The sequence below is a fragment of the Rhinolophus hipposideros genome (genome assembly GCF_964194185.1).
Source record: "Rhinolophus hipposideros genome assembly, chromosome: 25".
Taxonomy (NCBI): Eukaryota; Metazoa; Chordata; class Mammalia; order Chiroptera; family Rhinolophidae; genus Rhinolophus; species Rhinolophus hipposideros.
Window position 1 is genome coordinate 17,927,376 of NC_138071.1, and position 21,370 is coordinate 17,948,745.

Below are 21,370 nucleotides of genomic sequence, written 5' to 3' on the forward strand. Positions count from 1 at the left end.
CGTAGCTACCCAAAATGTCAATGACGCCTGAGTCAGTGATTTTTACGCAAATCGTTATCTACCTAAAAGGAGAAAGGAGAAATTTTGAAGTCAAGAGAAAACAGCTCTACAATCTATGAATGGCCTACGTGGAGTGTTCCAAATGAATGGTGGCCAGTGGCCAGCATAGGTGCCTCCTGACTGTGTTTCATTAATTTCAAGCAGCTCAAAGGACTTGGAGAGAAAGATAATTTTCCTATGAACATGTAAAAGAAGTGCTTTGAGTTGTGTGCAGGCTTTGCCCTTGTTTTAGAACACCATAAATGGGAGATTTTATAACCTCGATGGGCCAATATTTTGAGAGTCACTGGAAGCTCCAGATGGAGTGGAAAGAGAAGGGATTTTTTCTTCCTTTTTCCTTGAGGTTTGCTGAACAAGCCTCCCTGGATACTCTTGACAAAGTGTTCAGTCTCCTATTTAGTTCAAGTGTGCCTACACTCATAACAGCAGGAGCTGAACGGTTCTTTCTCATACGAGAAACCTTTCTTGCAGATTTCTGGTTGTGGCTTTAGAACAGGGGTGTCTAAACTTTTTTCAACGTTTTTTTACCAAGGGCCCTATGCAGTAAAATAGACAAACAGCCAGGCCACTCACTCGAGGTGAAGTACGTATTGCCTCACCTGGTTTATTTAAGTACACTAAATATATTTTTGGAATTTGCTGTGGGCCAATTCACAATGGATTGCGGACCGCAGTTGGCCCGCGGGCTGCAGTTTGGACACCCCTGCTTTAGAACGAGGCTCCTTTGTGAGAAGGTCAGGAATCCTCTCCCTTTCTAAAAAGTCACACCCGAGGTAGACTGCTTTCAGGTCCTTGTATTAAGGAGGAAAATATCCAATGAGCTCAAGTTTGGTTAGGGTTTGAGAGGACACGAGGAATACAGATTCCCGTGGCCTTCCCAACACTCTGGAAACGTTCATGGTAAGGAGGATAAGAGGACATTTCAGCATTGCCATGTGCAGGTTTTTAAACTTTGGCCAAATTATGGAGATTTCCTGGCCAGGGAATTGCACATGACCTTAAGAGGCACCTCCTGGAAGCACACGTCCCTGCCTAGCATGGCTATTGATGGGAAGAGGTTGTGCGAGGGTGGACAAACTGAGACGGGAGCACAGATAGCAGGAGAGAAACAGACAGCGGTGCCAGGAGTTCCTGTCTAGAACTTTCCATCTTTCGTTCCCATAAGCGTGAGTTAGTATGCAATAAAGAGAAAAAGAATAATTGTGCAATTTAGCTTTCAACCAAAACTACCAAAAGCATCACCTGAGGTTTCAGCTGTGATGGGATTTGTACAGTTGTAGGACAGAGACTCAGATGCTTCCAGACTCTGCTTTGGGGTGCTCAGCAGAGCAATGTTGTGAACATCTTGTACTATTCCATGCAACAGTCCTCTGGTAGGATTAAGTAGAACAAGCACTCAATCCGAGGGCAAAAAAAACCCCCCAAAACCGAGACATTTTCCTTCCTCCTATTCTCTGTATCCCAGGTCCAACTTAATGTCAAATTAAATCTAGATTTTTTTTTTTAAATTGACTTTTACTAGAGGAGAAGGCAGAGCTTCATTCCTTAAAACAGATATTTTAGGACAAACTTATTACTTAGTAATTTTTTCTCCTTTTTTGCTAACTCGAAACAAAATGTCTATCATTCTCTCTAACACCAGCCTTTAAGAGCTGGAGACAAATGGAGTCTGAACATTCACGCCAGTGTGGTACAAATGAGCTGTGATTTCAGGATGCTGGCTGTTTGTCTGACAGGGGAAAAGAGCGGTTGACTAGTTTAATATTCTTGGCTTGAAAACACTTTGTTCAAGAAGGATGGAGAAGGCCAACATTAATATTGAGTCCTGTTATTTAACGACCAAAAACGATATACTGTGGAATGGAGCGTCCTGAGTTTGGGGAAAAGTGTGTTGATCACATCCACAGAAGCAGAGGGGGAGTGAGTACAAACATGGGGGGGAGTGTGGGGAGCCGGAAGAAAGAAGCAGGAGCACTTCTAAAACTGTTTTCCTCCCAGTTCTTCAAAGAATTCCGCCCATAAGTGTATTACACCCACAATTGTGAATTTGATTCCGTTACAGACTTAAAAATTTATAAACATAAAGACATTTGTTATAATGAGAGACTCTGGGGACCTATCTAACTGCCTCCCCCAGATTGCTGGCTAATGGTTTCGAAATGAAAGATGCAGTTGTAAGTCAGGGTCGTTGGGGAGACTTCTGACCACGGTTAGCACCATCTGTCTTTTTCTTGTTCGTCAAACATACATATTCAGTCACTCATTAATTTACTCATTCTACAGCTATATATTGAATTGGACCTTCTCCATCCCAGGTGCTATGTAAGGTCTGGGCTACATTAGCAATTCTACTGTTCGCTCTCGCCTATGAAATGGACTCTTTTTATTCAATGTAATGGAAAATTTAGTGAATCCAATAATGTGTCCATTGACGTAAATTGTGATTTCTGATACTTTTATTTGTTTTTCATTGGCCTCATCTTGGCAAAGCGTCATACTATTTTAAATTTCTCTGCTCTCTCATCCACCTATCATACTTAATTATGCGGTTTATAGGCAAAACACTGCCATGCATTGGCTGTATCTATAATTCTACTTTTCTGAAAACCGCTTTGAAGAATGAGGCACAATTGCCCCCAATATTATGTTTCCTAAATTCTGGTTTTCATGAAGCATTTTTTTAAACGGGGATATAATTGTAGTTTTGAAGACATTGAAAATTAAGAGCAAAAGAAGGGTGCTGTTTGTGGAATGCTCATAAGAATCAAAGGTGAGAGACCCAAAGTTGATTTGCCATGAAACCAATGGAGTTTAACTTGTAAGCCCTCTCTCCCTTGCACAGGCCCCTATCACAACCCCTGCTGCCGAATTTTTTACGTTTACTATTGTATTTTCTTTCTTAAGGTCTCCCAAATAACCTCCAGGTCCCACAGAACCTAGATCTGCGCTGAGACTGACACAAACAGATAAACTTAGATGATTCAACTTCATGCTGAAAGCAAATTAAATGAGTAAAGCCAAGAAATGGCCAAACTGTGAAGTATTGTCATTTATTCTTTTTTTGAGGCTTTAGAATGAATTTAGCCTATCTTCTTAAGTGAATGCCACTTGAATGGAATAATAAATCAGTTTGCCAAAGCAGAAGTGGACAAAACAGGTGATTCAGTTTTAATTCATTAATAAACATCAAATAGGAACTTATCCTAACATGGACCAGGAAATGGCTCTAGTAAGGGACCCTTGTGAAGGAGTGGATCTTTCCAGGCAATCGCACAATCATTTCATTACTGAGGTCCTTGCCACAACCTACCTTGTATTATCTATCCACTTACAGGTCTTGTGAGACAGAGCACAGAGCTGTGATTAAGAGCACAGACTCTGGGGCCAGGCTGCCTGCATGTAAGTCCCAACTCTACCATTTACTAGCTCTGTGACCTCGAGCGAATGTCTCACCTGTTCTGGGCCTTGGTCTTTTTATCTATAAAATGGGGACAATGAGGATTGTTGTAAAGATTTCAAATGATATTCATAATGTTCTTAGAAGTGGGCTTGGTAAATAGCCAGTGCTACATCACCATTGGATAAATAAATAAACGTCTCCATCTGGACTGTAATCTAGCATATATGTTCACTTGCGGTTTTCCCCTTGCACCCCTGCGGAGTGCCAGGCCTGGCCTGGGGTCAGCCATCAGTGAAGGACTCTATAGATCAGAGGTCATAAACCTGCAACCTCAGGCCCACACGGACCTGCAAATGTGCTTCCTTCACACAGATTTTTTTTTGGGGGGTGGGGATTTGAGTATTCTTAGGGATACGTGCATTCTCCATTTCCCCATAGGCCACTACTCCCCAAATATTGACTCCTTTGGTCCTTCAAAGCATGTGCATTTGTCATTCCTGGTATAAAGGAGTGAACACATAACTTGTGAACACTCATACAGTGGTGGCTCATAGAGCAGGAGTAGGGAGGCGGGGCCAGCGAGGAGGTGCAAGGTGAGCCACTGTCACTCCCTGAGGCCCTTCCCATCCTTGCTTATACACTAAGACTCATGGAAGGGACATCGAAACTAGCCACGCTGAGTAAGTACCTGCTTGAAGCCGAGGTGTGTGCTGCCTAATGTCAGACGTTCATTTCCATTATGGACTGAGTTGACCGAGTGTCTAAGTGATAAGCTGAGTCATACTGGGGTCAGGAACAAATCAAAAGCTCAGGGACTTAAACAAAAACGGTTTGTCGCTCATGCTTTCTTTCTAACCCTGAGTAGGCAGGGGTCTCTGGTCCATATCATTGTCAGCGACTATTTGGAAGTATTGCTGGTTGCCATGGTGGAGAGAAAAGAAATCTCCGAAAGGTCTCCCATCCACAACTTAATGGCCTGCCCCCGAAGTGGTATGAGTTCTGTTCACAACTCATTGGCCAGGACTAGTCGTTTGGTCCCAGCTGACTGCAGGCAGGCCAGCAAGTGCAGTTCTATAGCGTGCCCAGAACAAAACAGGGACAGAGGACAAACGGCACTAGTGATCATAGTTTTCATAAGCTCAGCTCAGCAAATGCTTCCACGCCTCTACAGTGGCGTAGCACTGTGAGGCGATATTAAAGGAGCTCTGGGCCCTGGCATGCAGGAGAACGTTGGACTTACGCAGGAGAACTTCTAAAGCATTTGAACAGCCAAGCCATAGAGTGTCGACCACCAGAAAGAACAGTGTCAACAATGCTGCAGAAATTGAAAGAGAGGATGGTTCTGGAATAAAGATAGGACTGAATTAGAGTCTAGAAACACGTACAGGGTTTGCAGAATGAGTGGAAGGCACTTGAAGCTACAGCAGAGAGGAAGCAGGGACAAACACCCAGGGGCAGAAAGGTCTAGGTTACTGCAGGACTAAGGAGTTGTGTGGCTGTGAGTTGTGTTTGCATGTGATGGAGGGGTATGGAGAGGGATCAGGTGACGGGTAGAGTGGAGCCATTCCATGGAGGGCTTCTAGAGGTCGACAAAGAAACAGGATGGTGGCGAGCAGGGGGAAGAGCACTCATCCCCACTAACTCCCTCTAAAACCAAGGCATCTAAACCTCCCTCCCAATCACCAGTCCTCACCTGCTTATTCCCCCAACCAAGATCCCAGAGGCTCAACAGTTTTGCAGACACGCAGGGCAGGCACGGAGTGGAGACAGTAGTAAAGCTCGGCTTGCTCCTGTTTCCAGTTTCAGGCATCTTTGATTGCTTCTCCTGCTAGCAAAGCGTATTCACGTTCAAGTGAAATAGCCTGTCATTGCTGGGGTCAGTTCAGCCTTTTGGCTGTGTAACATCTGTTTTTGAAATTCAGCTGAGACCCTGCCTTAAATCTGTTTAACTTAAAAAGCAGCAAGAGAACATCTTGTTTTCATGAATGTCCAGAGGCTGTGTGTCAACAAATAAAAGGTCTGTTTGTGGTATTCAAAGTGGAAAAGCTGGTCGTGAGATGTGCTGCCACTGGGGTAGATGTATGATGAACTGTTGGTTTTCTTGGAATCATGAACCAAAGTTTGAAAAACCCATGGACCAGCTTCGTTTTCATCAGCAAATTTCTGTTTGACGGTGCGTGAGAAACATGCTTTTCTTGTCAGAAGGTCACTGAGCTGGATCGTTTCTAGAAAGCTGCCCTCATTTGTGCCTCCTCCATGAACTTCATGTGTTCAGTGCGTTCTCTGTGTCTGAATACATTTCAGCAGACAGCATCTAATAGATCATTATGTTGATATTACTCACGCAGGGTCTGAGGTGGGAAAGAAAGGGCGAGAATAGTGTGCCATCCCTCAAACCTGATTAGTTATTTCACTCCTCACCTACTTCTTTAGGAGAGAGAAGTGGAGAAGAGTTTGATTTATCAGCATCTAGAAGAGTGCGTAGACACAAAATAGATGTTGATACATATTTGTGTAATGAATACCAACTCTGGTCTTATAAATTCATATTCCCTTTTTGAATGCATGTCTGTATGTGTGTGAATGTCATTCCGTTTTCAAAAAAGCTATTAGGTCCTATGTCTTATTCTAGTCTCCCCACTCCCCAAACCATTAGATCATTCCTACAGTTGTCTCTCATACATAGCAGCTGGTGTTTTTCCTTCCTATCTCTTATTCCAATTTCTATTTCGTTTATTGCCTGTCTCCACCATCAGACTATCAGCATGGTGAGGGCAAGGTAATTATATTTACAACTTATAGGCCATACTTTACAAGGTGGCTATTATGTGAATGATACTTCAAAATATTTGTTGAATGCTTTTATTGACGTTTTCATTGTGAAAGTTACGAAGTTTTCATGGTTGAAGAGCCTCTTAAACACTCTTAATTATACCAGGGGTGCCAAAAAAATGCACACACATGACTTGTATTCACCTTTTGTTATCACTATATATTGAGTATTACAATTTTAATACATTTTCCTTTCTTAAAATGTGAATACTTTTTTTGGCACCCTCTGTATATGAATTTAAACACAATGAAGAAGGCAATAGGGCTTATAATGAAGTTGAATAGGCAGGGCCTTTTGTCTGATGATACGTGCACATTCATTTGACCATGCACTCTACTGAAGGTCATGGTGCGATGGGTTAGTCTATCCATCTCTATCTTCCCAACTTAAAGTTGTCAGACCAGACCACATCTGCCATTATAACTGGCCAAGATTAATGTCACAGCACAATTGTTTAGGATTTTTTTCTCTCTCAGATAGTTGACTCATTCCTTATGGGATTAAATCTATGACTTTAGCCTTATGAGCAATAAAATTTGGCCCACCAAGATACCTGGGAAAGGCAGTACAAGGATCTATGGTCAGATAGAAGACATTTTGAATGCCCAACAGGCATATGGCTTAATCTGCACATCCATTTGTCTAGCGGTCACTGTAGACCTTTCTGATGGTCAAGCAAATTACGAACACTTCAACCTGAGTGGGAACAAACTGGATTCACTAGCTTCATTCTGCTTGGCTGCATGTGTAAACAGGGTGGAAATGGGAATGATTTTGAGTTCGAAAAGATCTCAAGAGAAATGCTCATTCGTTTACAAGAGGTGCAATTCCACAATAGCTTCTTGCTTTGTATACTTGAAAACATTCCCAAAGAAACAAAATTGGATGCAGAAAAATAATGGGAGGAAAGAAAAATAATACTCTGAATTCTGAACAATTCTACTTTAATAGGTTGATCTGTCTGCCAGCTGGCCACAGTGTTGACTACTTGTAATATATACTTTTGGTAGGCCACATGTAGTTCTTGGAACTGTTTATATTAGACTGCAGAAACTTAATTATTCTAAAATTGGCAGGACTCACTTTGGTTACTTAATACAAAATTGCTTAGTCATCTTTACACATAGTGTGGACAGCATTGTTTAAATGTGAAAAAGTGGGAAATGCAAATATGCTCCAAAGAGATTTTAGGTCAGGTAGAAAATCAAGAAGGTGACTTTTTTTTCAAGATACTTAGCAGGTGGTTGCCATATGTTTTAATTTGACAAGCTAGGTGACTGTTGAGTTCAAGTCCTTGACTACAAGTATTTTTCCGTTTTCTTTGTAGATTTTGTTAGAAGTAAAAAGCGGCTACAGCATCTGCTTAAATTGTATCCTAATCCTAGATTTTTCAAAGTACAGGTTTTCCAGCAAGAGTTTGAGAAACTCTAGGATCAGCCGTCAGAACAGCTTTCTCTTTCTCAGAAACAAACAAAGATGTCATTTCAAGCTGGTTGTCACAAAGATCCTCCTTTTTGTCTCTTTTGGTTTGAATATATATCTTACCATACTTGAACTACTGCCTTCCAAATACAATGCAGATTTATAGAGATTTGGCAAGGAAGTGGGCAGGCAAAATGAGTGTCTTCCATGTATATTAGAGTCTGAAGTAGAGCCGGAGGTCTCCAGTTTTTCCAGGAATGCCCATGGCAACCTCACACTCTTCCTGTGACCTGGGCTGGGGGTCCTAAGAGAGATGGTGAGAAAAGATAAAAGTCCCGTAGCCAATGGGTAGTGACATCAGGCCTGAGAAGGGTAGGTTCCCAAGCAAACATCCAGAACGGGGCCTTATGTTTCTAATTACCGAGCATGGTTAGAGAGCAAAATCAGGCAACACTTCTTTTTAGACTGATGGAAGCATTTAAATCAGCTCTGAATGTCAGTATTTTCTAATTATGATGGAGGAGTGGCAAGGAATCTCCAAAGGCCTTGGAAATTTGGAGTGTTTCAGCTCAACCCTGATTCTCTTCTTTTCTTATTCATCATATGTCTGCTTTGTCTTTCTTTCTCTTTGAACATCCCAGAAAAAACATATTTCCCCACTTACTAATGCCTAATACCCCTCTTCCTGACACCAGAATGTGTTTCTAAGACAAGGTTCTTTTCCACTAAAGGAAAACAATAACTAAAAATCACTATATAAAATGGAGCTCCACAGTGAATCACCACCATCCCCAAGTTTACTAAGAGCTCATCTGGAGACATGGCATTTTGATAATGTCTTAACCAAGTTTGTCTGTTTACCAATTACATCCATTGAATTAGGAATGGCCTGGAATCCATTTCAATTCAATAAGTGTGAACCTATTGCTCACTATAAGATGCAGTAGTCGGTTCAAGGATTATTGGAGGGATCTTTGAGGGATTTCAATCTTCTAGAAACGACAGATGTGTCCTTAGTAATTAAAATACAAGCTACAGACCAAGTGCCCCAATACAAATATAATGTGGGTATCAGTACAAAGTCATGTCAGTGAGTAAGTGCTTCGGAGATCCTTTGGTCTTGTACTAGTCTTAAGCCTGTACTTAAGCCTGTACAATGGCTGTGTGAGCCATTGCTAATGTGAAGAAAAGTCCAGACATCCCCAAACTAACAAGTGGCTGAAACTACCATCTAAATGATTCCTGTGAAAGGAAAGAAGTCTATGCACTTTTCAATTTATTATTTCACTGCTGTGGAGATTTGTATGTTTCAATTATGCATCTATTATGTCCAACGGATATAATGGATAACGTCCCTTGGTTTGGTTTCAAACCTTTTCATCTGAGATTATCACCTCCTAGAAGATAGTCTCTAATTTGCTTCATAATTCCAGGACACAATAAATGCACTTGATGACCACGATGAATAGAAGTTGAAAAAAAGTCACTGGGAATAAGTCCCTAGTCAATGATAGCAAGTCTTTCATGGACAAAAGTGTTGCCTTTTACAAAGTACCTCTGGGACATACCTTTGGATTGTTTCCAACACTGTAAATGGATTTGCCTCCTGCCATCTAAATTCTCTCACCTTGTATTAACAAGATAGCTGGCGAAAGCGCAGGTTCTAGTTTTCGATCACTAACTAAACTGGAAGTGCTAATTGAAAAAGCAATCACAAAGAGCAGGGTTGCTGATAATTTTTATAGCTCAGTGGACCAGAAAGGCCAGAGGATCTTGCACAAGTAAAACTACCATTACATAAAATATGATGATCTCTGTGCCATGTTTATCATTGATAAAGACCTAGGCCTCTGATCTTTTCTTCCAAATAAACCACTCTTAGGCCTTGTTACGCAATTTGAAGTGTGATCCCTTTTCAGACAGGGTCTCAGCTTATTTTGCACTTGCTGAACATTTCACTTTCTCAGTAGCAAGTGCCCAGTCCCAGAGAGACTGGCCGACCCAAAAGACCCTCGGCCGGACAACAGAGAGGTGACTAATGAGGGAACTACAAGAACCTGTCCATGCTTTGAGATGCTGACCTCACATTTTTTTCCATCTTTTTTACCACACCTCACATTTTTTTCCATCTTTTCTATGAGATTGTAAGGTCTTTGAAGACAGATACCGTGTCTCACACACCTTCACGTCTCTGAACTACGTAGCATTACTTCACCTTGAGCGATCATTTTGTATCAGGAGTTAGAAGGCCTTACAGCAGGGCTGTCCAACAGAACTTTCTGCGATGACGTAGATGCTCTCTGTACTGTTTTCTATGGAAGCTAGTAGACACATGTGACTACAGAGCACTTGAAATGGGCTAATGAAGCTGAGGAACTGAATTTCTCATTTTATTTCACTTCAATCAAGTTGAATTGAAATTGCCTCATGAGACTAATGGCTACCGATGAGAAAGCACCGCCTTCAGATCTTAAAAATATCTTTCATTACAGCCCTAAACAGATGGCCATTTCTTCTCTACCTGACTGTTTCCAATAATAATAGTTCACACTTTCTCAGCAGCCCAACCCATTGTCAGATAATTCTGTTGGGGCAGGACCTGAACCTCACCACATCAAAACTATCCTGTTATCAGGCATATATTTAGAAAGCACATTATTCCATTTTTTTTTTCTTATTTTTTTTAGTAAAGCTATGCATTTTTTTTCCTCACACGTACATGTTGGTGAAAAATCTCCATTTTGCCTTAGGGTTCACAGCTATACCTTTTCTCTAGGGGCCAAAAGAACAGCAGTGGCCACATGCCAGTTCTGATTTGGTATTAACCTGTGTCTTTCAGTTTAATTCTCCTCAAGTTTGCCAAGGAAAGATATTTTTAACTCTTGAAAAGGGCTCAGAAGGAATTGTGTTCCAAATGTTCACATCTCCTCCCTCTTCTAGGAAAACCTTTCAGATTGGTTTAGAGATGTCTAAGTCTAAGTACCAATCCTGGTTTTCCACTGATAGGCTGTGGTTAAGAAGGTAATGCCAAAGTTCTGTATGTCTCAGTCTGCTTTCTTTAGATGGAGATAAATCTACTTTTCTTATTTGGGAGGATCAAACAGTGATCGACATAGAGTTTTGAGCAATATAAAAGTGCTCCAAATAAGGGGGTAGTATTTGCGATAACATTTTAAGATGCGACTAAAATTCTTAAATGTGTTGTCTTCCCAAGTGTTGAAGTCAATATACAGAGGGTGCCAAAAAAGTGTATATACATTTTAAGAAAAGAAAGCTGTATTAAAATTGTAATACTCAATATATACTGATAACAAAAGATGAATACAAGTCACGTTTGACTTCTGCAGTTGCAGGAGGTGCTCAAAGTGGTTACCATCAGCGTCCAGACAGTTATTACGGCAAACTACTGCTTGAGCAACGTTGACCCAAGTGTCCACTTGTATACATTTTTGGGGGGCACCTCTGGTATATAAACACCATCATTTCACAAATCTAAAATGCCCTAACATGTCCGTTGCTTCTAAGGTAGAAGAGAGAGCACAACATTGGTTTTAGTACCATGAAAGCTCTCAATTCCCCTGTTTTGTAAATGGAGAAACACAAACAGAGACAAAATAATGATAAAAGACTAAGCAGGGAAAGAGAAAAAATAGGACATACCCTCTTAGCTCTTAGTAGTGTTCTGAGATCTGCATCCTGGATTCCACTGATGAGAGAAAGAAACAACTTGAGAAGGCAGAGTTCCTCAGATTGATGCCATTCACTCTTATTTCTATATTGCTGGTCTTGACAAATGTGCCTTGATGATTGCATGTCTTTTTTTAAGTAGCACAGATTTTTTGGAACAAGATGGTGAAGGTTGAGCTAAAGTTAAGTCCAAGCTGTATGTTAAAATCCATGTGTTTATTTGGTTTTTGAGTCCCAAATGAACCATTCAGTTCAGAAAAGAGCAAAACAGGTTGATAAATTGAATTTTTTTTTTAAAGGACAAAAGTTCATTTTCTACGGTCAGAAAGAAAACACTACCAGATTTACTGTGTAACTACTGTGGTGTGGGTGTATATACTTTTGAGATTCATAGATAGTCTATTACAAAGGTCTTTAATTCTCTTTGTAAACACTGATCAGTCCGTAAAATACAGAGATGAATCAGCTTGAATTACATTTTCCAAATGCAGAATGGTAAAATCTAGAGTAAAAATCTCATGGTTCGAATCAGCTGCAATTCCTGAGTGCCTACTATGTCCCAATAGTGAAGAGATTTTTTTAAAAGAGGATTCATAAGTGGCCTTAAGAACAAAGGCATGTGGAAAACAAAATATTAGTAAATATTTAAATACTAGTTAGAACAAATGATGAGCTGTGGCAAGTCAGTACATTATTAATTACCAAATGAATGATAGCTGTTCAAGGAGGGAGATATACTTCCAAGCTAGAGCCCTCAGGAAAGACAATCATGAAGAAAATGAAATTTGAGCCAGAAATTCATGATCTAATAGAATATGGACCGTGAAGATACTAGGGAAAGTGTTCCAATGGATGGAATGGTATTAATAAAAGTGCCAAAGTACAAAATTATATGACACATTTGAGAGACAGTAAAATATTTTTATCTAGGATGCCATGGGATGATCTTCTTAAAAGAAGGTTAACTCTTTCTTTCTTTCTTTCTTTCTTTCTTTCTTTCTTTCTTTCTTTCTTTCTTTCTTTCTTTCCTTCCTTCCTTCCTTCCTTCCTTCCTTCCTTCCTTCCTTCCTTCCTTCCTTCCTTCCTTTCTTCCTTCCTGTCTTTCTTTCTTATTGGGGAGTATTGGGGGAACAGTGTGTTTTTCCAGGACCCATCAGCTCCAAGATAAGTCACTGTTTTCAAACTAGTTGTGGAGGGCGCAGCTCACTGGCCCATGTGGGAATCAAACCGGTCACCTTGGTGTTATGAGCTCTGCGCTCTAACTAACTGAGCCAACCAGTCACCCCAGGTTAATGTTTTCTAAATCAGGAATTTAGAAGACAGTGCATTTAGATATCAAATGCAGTGAGAGAAGGAGACTGGAGTAGGTATAGGACCATAATATTACACGGAGTAAAATAAAGCCTTGGACATCATCTTGTCCAACCATCTCATTTAACAGAGAAGAAAAGCTCAGCAAGGAGCAGTCCAGATCTCCTAAGTCTGAATCCAGGTCACTGTTTGCCAAGGATTGGTAGAGGAGGGCAGTTGAAGGATTGAGGTGAGTAAAGATAATTTGAAGAACAGAGGTGGGGAATATGCTGGAGTATGATACACCCAGGAATCACCCAATATGTGTAGGATAAAGAGAAGCATGACTGAATTACACTGATGACACAACTGAAATTAGCACAAACCTTTAGGGGAGACAAAACGTAGTCCCTGACTTTCTCCCACAAAGCCCTGAATCTCAAGAACAAAACCCAGAAAGCAGATGAGTATGATCCAAGGGTTTAATAGGCTTCGTAGAAGTTTAAAGAAGCAAGGAAGTCTGAAATATGAGTTTCAAAAAGGTGGGGCCTGTTCAGTCTTGTTCACTGTTGTATCCCCAGTATCTAGAACAGAATCCGGCACATAGTAGGTGTTCAATAAATATTCATGGAATATTGATGGTACAAACATTTTTGTGGGGCTTTATTGAAGTAGTTGGACCATGAAATTTACAGTGGGTACATCATGTTGACTATCCAGAAAGGATTTGTCTAATAATGGTTATGAGTGTAAAACGACCAGGGTTCCTTGCAATAACAGAGAAATAGTTATGTTGGGGATGGGGCATAGTGAGTGAGAGGTGGAAGGCATGTATTGAGGAAGGTACAATGCAAGAGAAGAAACTCTAGCATCTCAAAGAAAAGTATGCAATGATGCAGTCCAGGATATGACCATCCTAGTTTATGAATCTTACAAAGAAGTAGCAATAAAATAGTAAGGGCTTAATAAATATTTGCAAGGTTTAATTTAATTGAGATCTGTGAGATATGACAATTTTATGATTTAAACCAAATGGGTTTGAAATTGAAGTGGCATGGATAATTTTCAAAATCATTTCATACCTGAGTTATGATCCAATGAATTAAACCAGAGATCACTGGTAATAGTCTCCTCAAAACTTCCCTGGAACACTCTTACATATTTCCTGAAATGAAAAACAATTCCTAAAGGGAAAGAGTGGATTAGTCCAAGAATATTATAGTAGTTAAGAGCACATACATTGAATTCTGTACATAGGGATTATAATAGCTACCTCACTGGTTTACTATATAGATAAAATAAGATTACATATTTTTAAATGGTTCAGCAACCTATCAAGCCACAAAAAGACATGGAGGAAATTTCAATACATATTGCTAAGTGAAAGAAGCCAGTATGAAAAGGCTACATACTGTATTGTTCCAACCATGTGACATTCTGGAAAAGGCAAAGACATAGAAACAGTGAAAAGATAAATGGTTACCAAGTGTTGGAGTGGGAAGTAGAGAAGGAAGAAGAGATGGAGAATAGGAACTGTTTAGGGCAGTGAAACTATTCTGATACTATAATGATGAATACATGAAACTATGCATTTGGAAAAACCTATAGAACTGTACAACACAAAGTGTGAAACCTAATGTAATCTATGGACTTTAGTTAATAATAATATCAATATTGGTTCATCAATTATAGCAAATATACCACACTCCTGAAGCATAGTAGGCTGTGGTGGATTGTTAGGACTGCTGAGACAAAGCACCACACACACTGGGTGGCTTAGAACAAGAGAAACATGTTGTCTCATGGTTCTGGAAGCTAGCAGTCCAAAATCAACGTGTCAGCAGAGACATGCTCCGTTTGAAGACCCTAGGAAAAGATTTACTCCACGCCTCTCTCCCAGCTTCTGGTAGCCTCAGGTGTTCCTTGCCCTCCATCTTCTCAAGTCATTCTCTCTATGTCTTCACATTATCTGTCTTCCTTTTTTGTGTGTCTACATGTCCAGAGCTCCCCTTTTTATAAAGGTACCAGTCATATTGGGTTACAGCCCATTTTAATAAACTCATCTGAACTTGACTACATGTGTAAAGACCCTATTTCCAAATAAGGACACATTCTGAGGTACTGGAAGTTAGGACTTCAGCATGTTTGGCAAAGAATACACAATTCAATGCAAACAGAAAAGAAGCTGTGGGCATGGGGGAAGGAGAGGGAGTATATGAGAACTCTGTACTTTCTGTTCAATTTTCTTTTAAACCTAAAACTACTCTGAGAAATAAAACCTATTAAAACAAACAAGCAAACAAAATGTTTTAGAAAGAGACCCAGCCTATAGTCCATAGTCCATAAATGTTAGTTACTTTTGAAAGTTGCATTAACTTATTCAAAACCCCTGACACAACAGGTTTTATTCTTGATGTATTCCAAGACCAATATTAGTACTGCCCCCAAATCCCAAAGACTTTCCACTACCCGTTCACCATTCAGTTTATGAAGATTTGAAGGTTTGATAGTACTTAGCTTTATCTACATGGCTCCTCCCCGTAATCATGAGTGCTTACAGTGTTATTACCAAAAGGAAAGACAATATGGAAAAATGATTTGAAATCTGTAACACTGACGTATTGCTTAATTATGACAGCATAGGTGTGCTCTGTTTTAAGAAAATTCAATTTTTTTGGAACCCATATTGAAAATGCAGATACATTGGTAGGTAATGATTCGTCCGCCTTTGTAAAGTCTTTTTACCCTTTTACAAAAGGAATCACATCAGAGTTCTTTCAATAGCGTGACTACAATTCCCGACCACCCCCCCCCAACATAAACGTTTCAAGAACCCATCTGTCATATTCATTGATACCTCCCTCCCTTAGCCAGCATTTCTCTTTCAGGCTACTCTGTCCATTCATGAGTAGAGCTCCACAGTTTACAGAATCTCTCTTCACCACTTCATTGGTTGAGAGTTTGTTCCTAACCAATGTTGCTGGAAAGAATTCAGCATTGACTGGGGGTAGGGGAAGAAATAAGAGGTCACTAACTAGGGACATGGAAGCTACTGCTCCCAAAAGTGGTGGGGCAATCACTTCAATTCTACCCAGACATGGCTCCCCTTACATAGGAACAGTCCCAGAGAAGCTCAGGGAAGCTCTGTGAAGTAAGGCTGTGAGGATTAAGGAAGATCTTCAGCCCCATCCTGGTGTGAGATCAACCAAGAGCCATTTTCACAAACACACACACACCAACGGAGAATCATACCACATGGTACACAAATGTGCTTCCTCCTCTACCCCAGATATACCCACCACATGTCCACAAACATAACCCAGAAAGGCACTTGTCTCTGTAGATGCCTCTCTCTCTCTCTCTCTCTCTCTCTCTCTCTCTCTCTCTCTCTCTCTCTCTCTCTCTCTCTCCCTCTTTCTCTCCTTCCCTCCCTCCCTCTTTCTCCCCCTGCCCCCAAAGTTCTCCCCTCCCCCTTACATAATTATCAGCATGCAAATGAGGAAATACCTGGATAGATATAGAGTTTTTCTATGGTTGGGAAAGAAAAAAAAGTGCTTAAGTAAGTAATAAAAGGTGAGGATTGGGAGGATAGAATGGGCAGGAGAAAAAGAATTTGTGTGGGTCGTGAGCCAGGGAGGCTGGCTAGCCAAAGTGACCATGTGATGTTGGTCAGTTTCACTTCCCTTTGGGTACTCAAAGATGCTGCTGGGCTCCGCCAACCTTGTGCATTTTCTACCCGTCCGCTCGCCCGCCCACCTGCCCGCCTGTGTGGGAACATTTCTTTCACTGCTCGTTAGCACCTCCACCAGAGGTAGAGGCTGAGAAGCTGGAACCCCTGTTGCTAACAAGGACCCAGGGTGACTGACTACTTAGTTTAGATGAGGGAGGAGCGAGCCCCGAGGCTCAGAGCTTGCTCTTCAAGCTACTTGGATAAATTAAGAAAAGTGAAATTGTTTGTTTACAGACAGACTTCTTTCTCCCACTTCTGTTTACTGTTGCTATAGTTATTTGAAAAGTGGTTTATATACATCAAAAGACTTGATTGAAGAAAGGAAAAAGTTTACTCTCTCACTGCACCCCACATTCAAGTAACCCAGGTCCCACACATCCTGTAATGAGCTCAGGACAGGAGCTCCTTCACCCCCTCACCCCGCAGAGAGAAGGACCCCCAGACAGCCTCTCAGGGGACCCTCAACTCACTTGTTTTCCATTCTGATAACTATGACGAGATCAGAAAATGTAGAGAAATTTCTTTATGGTTGATGAAATTTTTTTTTTTTTTAAGAGGAAAACTGATTCTTTTCTTCATAACTAGCCAAGTCTTGGAAAATCCTCTTGGGAAGAATAAGAGAGAAAAACACCTTCAAATTTAAAAACCCCAAATAAACACCAAAATTTGAAATTCTAAAAAAATGTATAAGCAGTATAAATAATACCCTGGGGGGAGAAGAAATGGGGGGGGGGGAATCAAACATTGTGTGTGTAGTTTTGCTTTCGTTGGCTGAGGTTTTACCTTTGTTTGTGTGGGGTTTTTTTTAAAGAGAAAATGCTCGAAAATAAAAGAATCTGACCATTTATTTAGGAAGGGTCCTGAACTTGGCTTCAAAACCTAAGTTTTGCTTTTTGCTCCCTCAAACAAAGATGCACTTGGGGATGGCTTTAGGTTTTACACGGCTCCTTATTTTCTTACGCAGAGCAAATGGCTCGTCTCATGTGCACAGAAAGGGCTGGAAAATATTTTTTGTGATCTGAGTGCAGCAGAGTCTAGGATTCCAGAGGAAGTGGAGGCCTCCCGCTCCACACAGGAAACAATCTTCAACCAGGCCTTAAATGCCAGATTCCAGGCCGAGTTTAACTAACCACTGACAGCTCTGTAAACAAAGCAAGGACAAAAAGAGCCCGCTTCCCCTTTTCTGCTAGTCATTTTGGGTTTGGGGGCTGCAGGGGAATTCTGGAATACTTGACTCCATGGCACAGAAACACAGGGGAAGCGGGCTCCTCAGTTGAAAAGCTGGAAAGGGAAGATCTTTCTGGGATTAAAAACCATCACGAAGGAGGTAGGAAAGGATAAAATGGTTGAGTTACAATGAACCGGGACTTTTAAGCTCTGAAAACAGCTTGATCATAACATAACCGCTTTTAAAAATGCTGCTGCATTAGGTTTATTCATGGTATTATTTCATCGATCTTTATTACTCTTCTGGTATTAATATTCTTTCAGAAGATGCAAATTATGCCTGGATACTTGTATTATTTTATTTCTCTTACTTTTACTTGTCTCTTAGTTCCTACATTTTCCTTTTCTTGCCACTTTTTTTTCCCCACTCTTGTTTTCTTTTCCTCTTTCTTTGTTCACTTTTTCATAACTTTTGTCTATGGTTCAGCAAGTTACAAAGAACAAAACCTTTCGGTAGCTCTTAAGTGATCCCACCAATATTTCAAGTCTACGAAACCTCTCTGTCTCCTGAGGTCTTTATTTTTTTTTTAACTGTAATCCTGGGATCTTACTTATTAGTCTCTGATAATTTCATGAGTGAGACTGAATTGAACACATAGAGGACTCGGCTTGGGAGTCAGAAATTGATTACTGGGATGCTTCACCAGTCTTCTAAGGTGTTTTTTGGAAGAGGAAAGACAAAATGAGGGGATAAAGACATGGTGGGAAATAATAACTCCGACTCATCCGTGATATTGCGTCTTTCTTCTCCCCTATAGATCCAGACATCATCTGGTCTCCGTCAACCTGAAACCACACCATGGATGATTTTGAACGTCGCAGAGAACTTAGGAGGCAAAAGAGGGAAGAGATGCGCCTAGAAGCAGAAAGGTAAGGATCTAAGTGGAAAAGTATTTGCATTCTGTTAGTAACAATGCTGGTGTCAGGTCTCAAAGATCATCAAATGTTTTTGCAAAAGTAGTTAGGGAAAATTTTCCCATTAGGCCTCTAAATCCCACCTTTAAAAAAAACACACAAATAGTTGCATTTATTCGGTGCCTTTCATGTTGGAATTCTTAAATGACAGAGGCTTTGTGTGGATAAAAGTTTAAAAAGCAGTTATATGAAAATGACATTAAAATGGCAAATATTGAATATTTGAAACAATTTAGGAAATAGGGGAGTCTTTAGCCCAAAAAAGTAAAGGCAATAAGTCCCAGATGGATCTTGGGACACATTTTTATTCTTATTAGGAAAGCATACAAATCCCGTAATCCATATATTATGGGTTAATAGCCGGTGGAGTATGTTGCTGGAGGTTCAGAGTCTAGTTCAAAGGTGTTTGTTGTGGGAGGACTCTGTTGTGGTGATTCAGGGGCAGATTGGGGAAATAAAGCAATGACATATAAAGCACAGGGCATAAATATGTATTTTACCATTTTAGGCCTCAGAGCAAATGACAGTGGCATTTAATGGGGATTAAATCAGATGTTCTTTCGAGAAAGCAGCGTAGGCATTCACTGGAAGGAAGCTGTTAAACAACGATCTTAAAATCAAATCAGTGTTGCCTCACAGTAATTCTGATGCACAAATGAAAAGGTGGTAGTAAGGTAGGTAATCCCTTAGCAATTCTGCAGGAGAAAACTGCAAAGTGACACCTATCAGAAAAAAGCACGTTGGGCCATAGGCTCTACTTATTTGTATGGAGAATGCAAAAGAAGAAGGTAAAATTACTGCCTTCAATTAACTTGGTCAGAGTAAGCTGCCATTCACAGAATGTCTGTGCACAAACATGCATGGCACCATGGGTGGTGCCCGGGCTCTGTGGGTTCAAATCCCAGCTCTGTCATTTATGAGCTATGTGTGGCCGTGAGCAAGTGACTTCTGTCTAAGCCACAGTTGCCTTATTTGTAAAACAGGCATCATATCTACAGAGTTTGTGTGGTTGTTGTGAAGATTATTGAACTTCAGAAATAATCTAGATCAGTAGCTGGTAGGTTTCCATAAATGGTATTTGTTACTATTTTGTTTTTCATTTCTTTTCATTTCATTTTTTAACCATTATCATTAGTTAAACAAGTAAGAAGCAACATAGCAATATAGCCAGAACTAAACATTAACTCCAAGAGCAGGAAAGGCAGTCATTATCCTGTGATGAAGCTAGCCAGGAAAAACTCCTTGGAAGTGGTAAGCCGTGGAGGAAGTAATGATAGAGTGATGGAGAGTAAAAAGGAAGGCATGTAGGTGAGGGCATCCCAGCACCAGAAGCCCAGAGGTGAAAATAAGAATCCTGGTGCAAGAAATGTGTTGAGGGCTTGGGGAAGAATAAGTTGGACGTGTACCTCTTGGGTGTTTCTATTTCACATCAAACGCAGTAAATTTAGCAGGGGAGCTACATGTGATGAAAACATGCTGGGAAAGTTATCTACAGTGGACTAAAGTGTGGAGATATCAGCCCTGGAAGAGTTAGTAATAAGGGCCCGAATTAAGGCGGCAAATAGAGAAATCAAGACCAAATATGAGAGTGTTTATAGAGAGAGAATTAGCTAACTTTTCAGGAGAGCGAGAAACTCAAAGACAATTCCAAAGAATGTAAGTCTGAGGAGATGGAAAGAAGGTCCCTGCATTGTCCCAAGTAGGGAAACTAGGATGGGTTCCATTCTCGGGTGAGCATGGGAAGGGTGTTTCATTTCAGATGGAAACCACATCCAAATGGAGATTTCCACCAGGCATTTGGAGACAGACATTTTCCACCTTTGTTCAGAAAGGGGGAGAAATTATTATTAAAGAAATAAGTTTGGGCCCACTCAGTATGGCAGTAGTAGTACAAAAGCTGAAGATGGACATAGTGCTAAGAAAACAAGTGTAGAGACAGTGAAAGGTCATAAAGACATAATGGAAACCATCAAAGACCAAAAAATCAAGGAGGCAGGAAGAACCAGGGAGAGTTCTGGGGGTACCATTGTTGAGTAGACATCGAAACCATGTAGGTAGTGTCCAGGCCCAGTGCAGCATACCTCTAATTCTTTCCAGTGATGTGTTATTTGGCCTCAGATTCTCCTGAAAGTCCACAAAAATATCTTTACCCAACAAATATTTATTAAGCATCAACCAAGTTTCAATGTTTGTATTAGGGACACAGATAACAGTGATGAGATATAAATAGACATGGTTTCTGCCTTTACGTCCCTCATGGTAATCTAGGAAACCAAAGTATAGCTGGAGTAGAAAACAGACCAGATTAGAATGTGGGGGCAGGCCTAATAGAATTGAGGCTAAAGGGGCTCAGGAAATGAGCACAGGAAATCGGGCATCAGGCTAGATCAGTAACTTGAGCTTCTTTGCTTTCTATGTGATAAGGAGAAGGGAATCAATGTGATATGAGAGGCATGGTAGAACTTACTTGCTGTGGGTAGAGCCATACTGTAATTAGAGTGAATAGACCAGGTTTCTTTAGAACCAGGATTTTGCCTAAGAATTTTCAACACAGCTGCATGGTTCGTTCCTTCCAGGTTTTTTGTTTGTTTATTTGTTTATGTGAAAGGATATGTCTTCCCGTCTTCCTGAGACCTTGAGATAAGGTCAATCTTAAAAGGAATATACTCAGTGAAGCTTAGTTAGTTACCCTTCATAACCTAAAATAAATGTATATAAATGTATCCTAAACCTTGTTTAACTTACATTTCTGTCTGTATTAATTCTTTTGAGGTATTATATTCCACCGGATTTCTTTTCTTTCTTT

The 21,370-nt window shown here is 40.5% G+C and overlaps 1 protein-coding gene across 9 annotated transcripts in view; it reads left to right on the forward strand.

The window, feature by feature from the left end:
* The window catches only part of CALD1 (caldesmon 1), a 197,924-nt gene that overhangs the window by 88,294 nt on the left and 88,260 nt on the right, over positions 1 to 21,370 (forward strand). For 8 of the 9 annotated variants that reach the window (XR_013992594.1, XM_081038593.1, XM_081038595.1 and 5 more), the window contains exon 3: positions 18,408 to 18,519. Coding sequence is in view for 8 of the 9 variants with exons in the window: in XM_081038593.1 (XP_080894719.1) it covers positions 18,449 to 18,519 (71 nt within the window). In the remaining variant the exon portion in view is untranslated. Of the gene's footprint in view, positions 1 to 17,627; positions 17,750 to 18,407; positions 18,520 to 21,370 lie in introns of those variants that run through there. The other variant, XM_081038594.1, reaches the window with a different exon arrangement.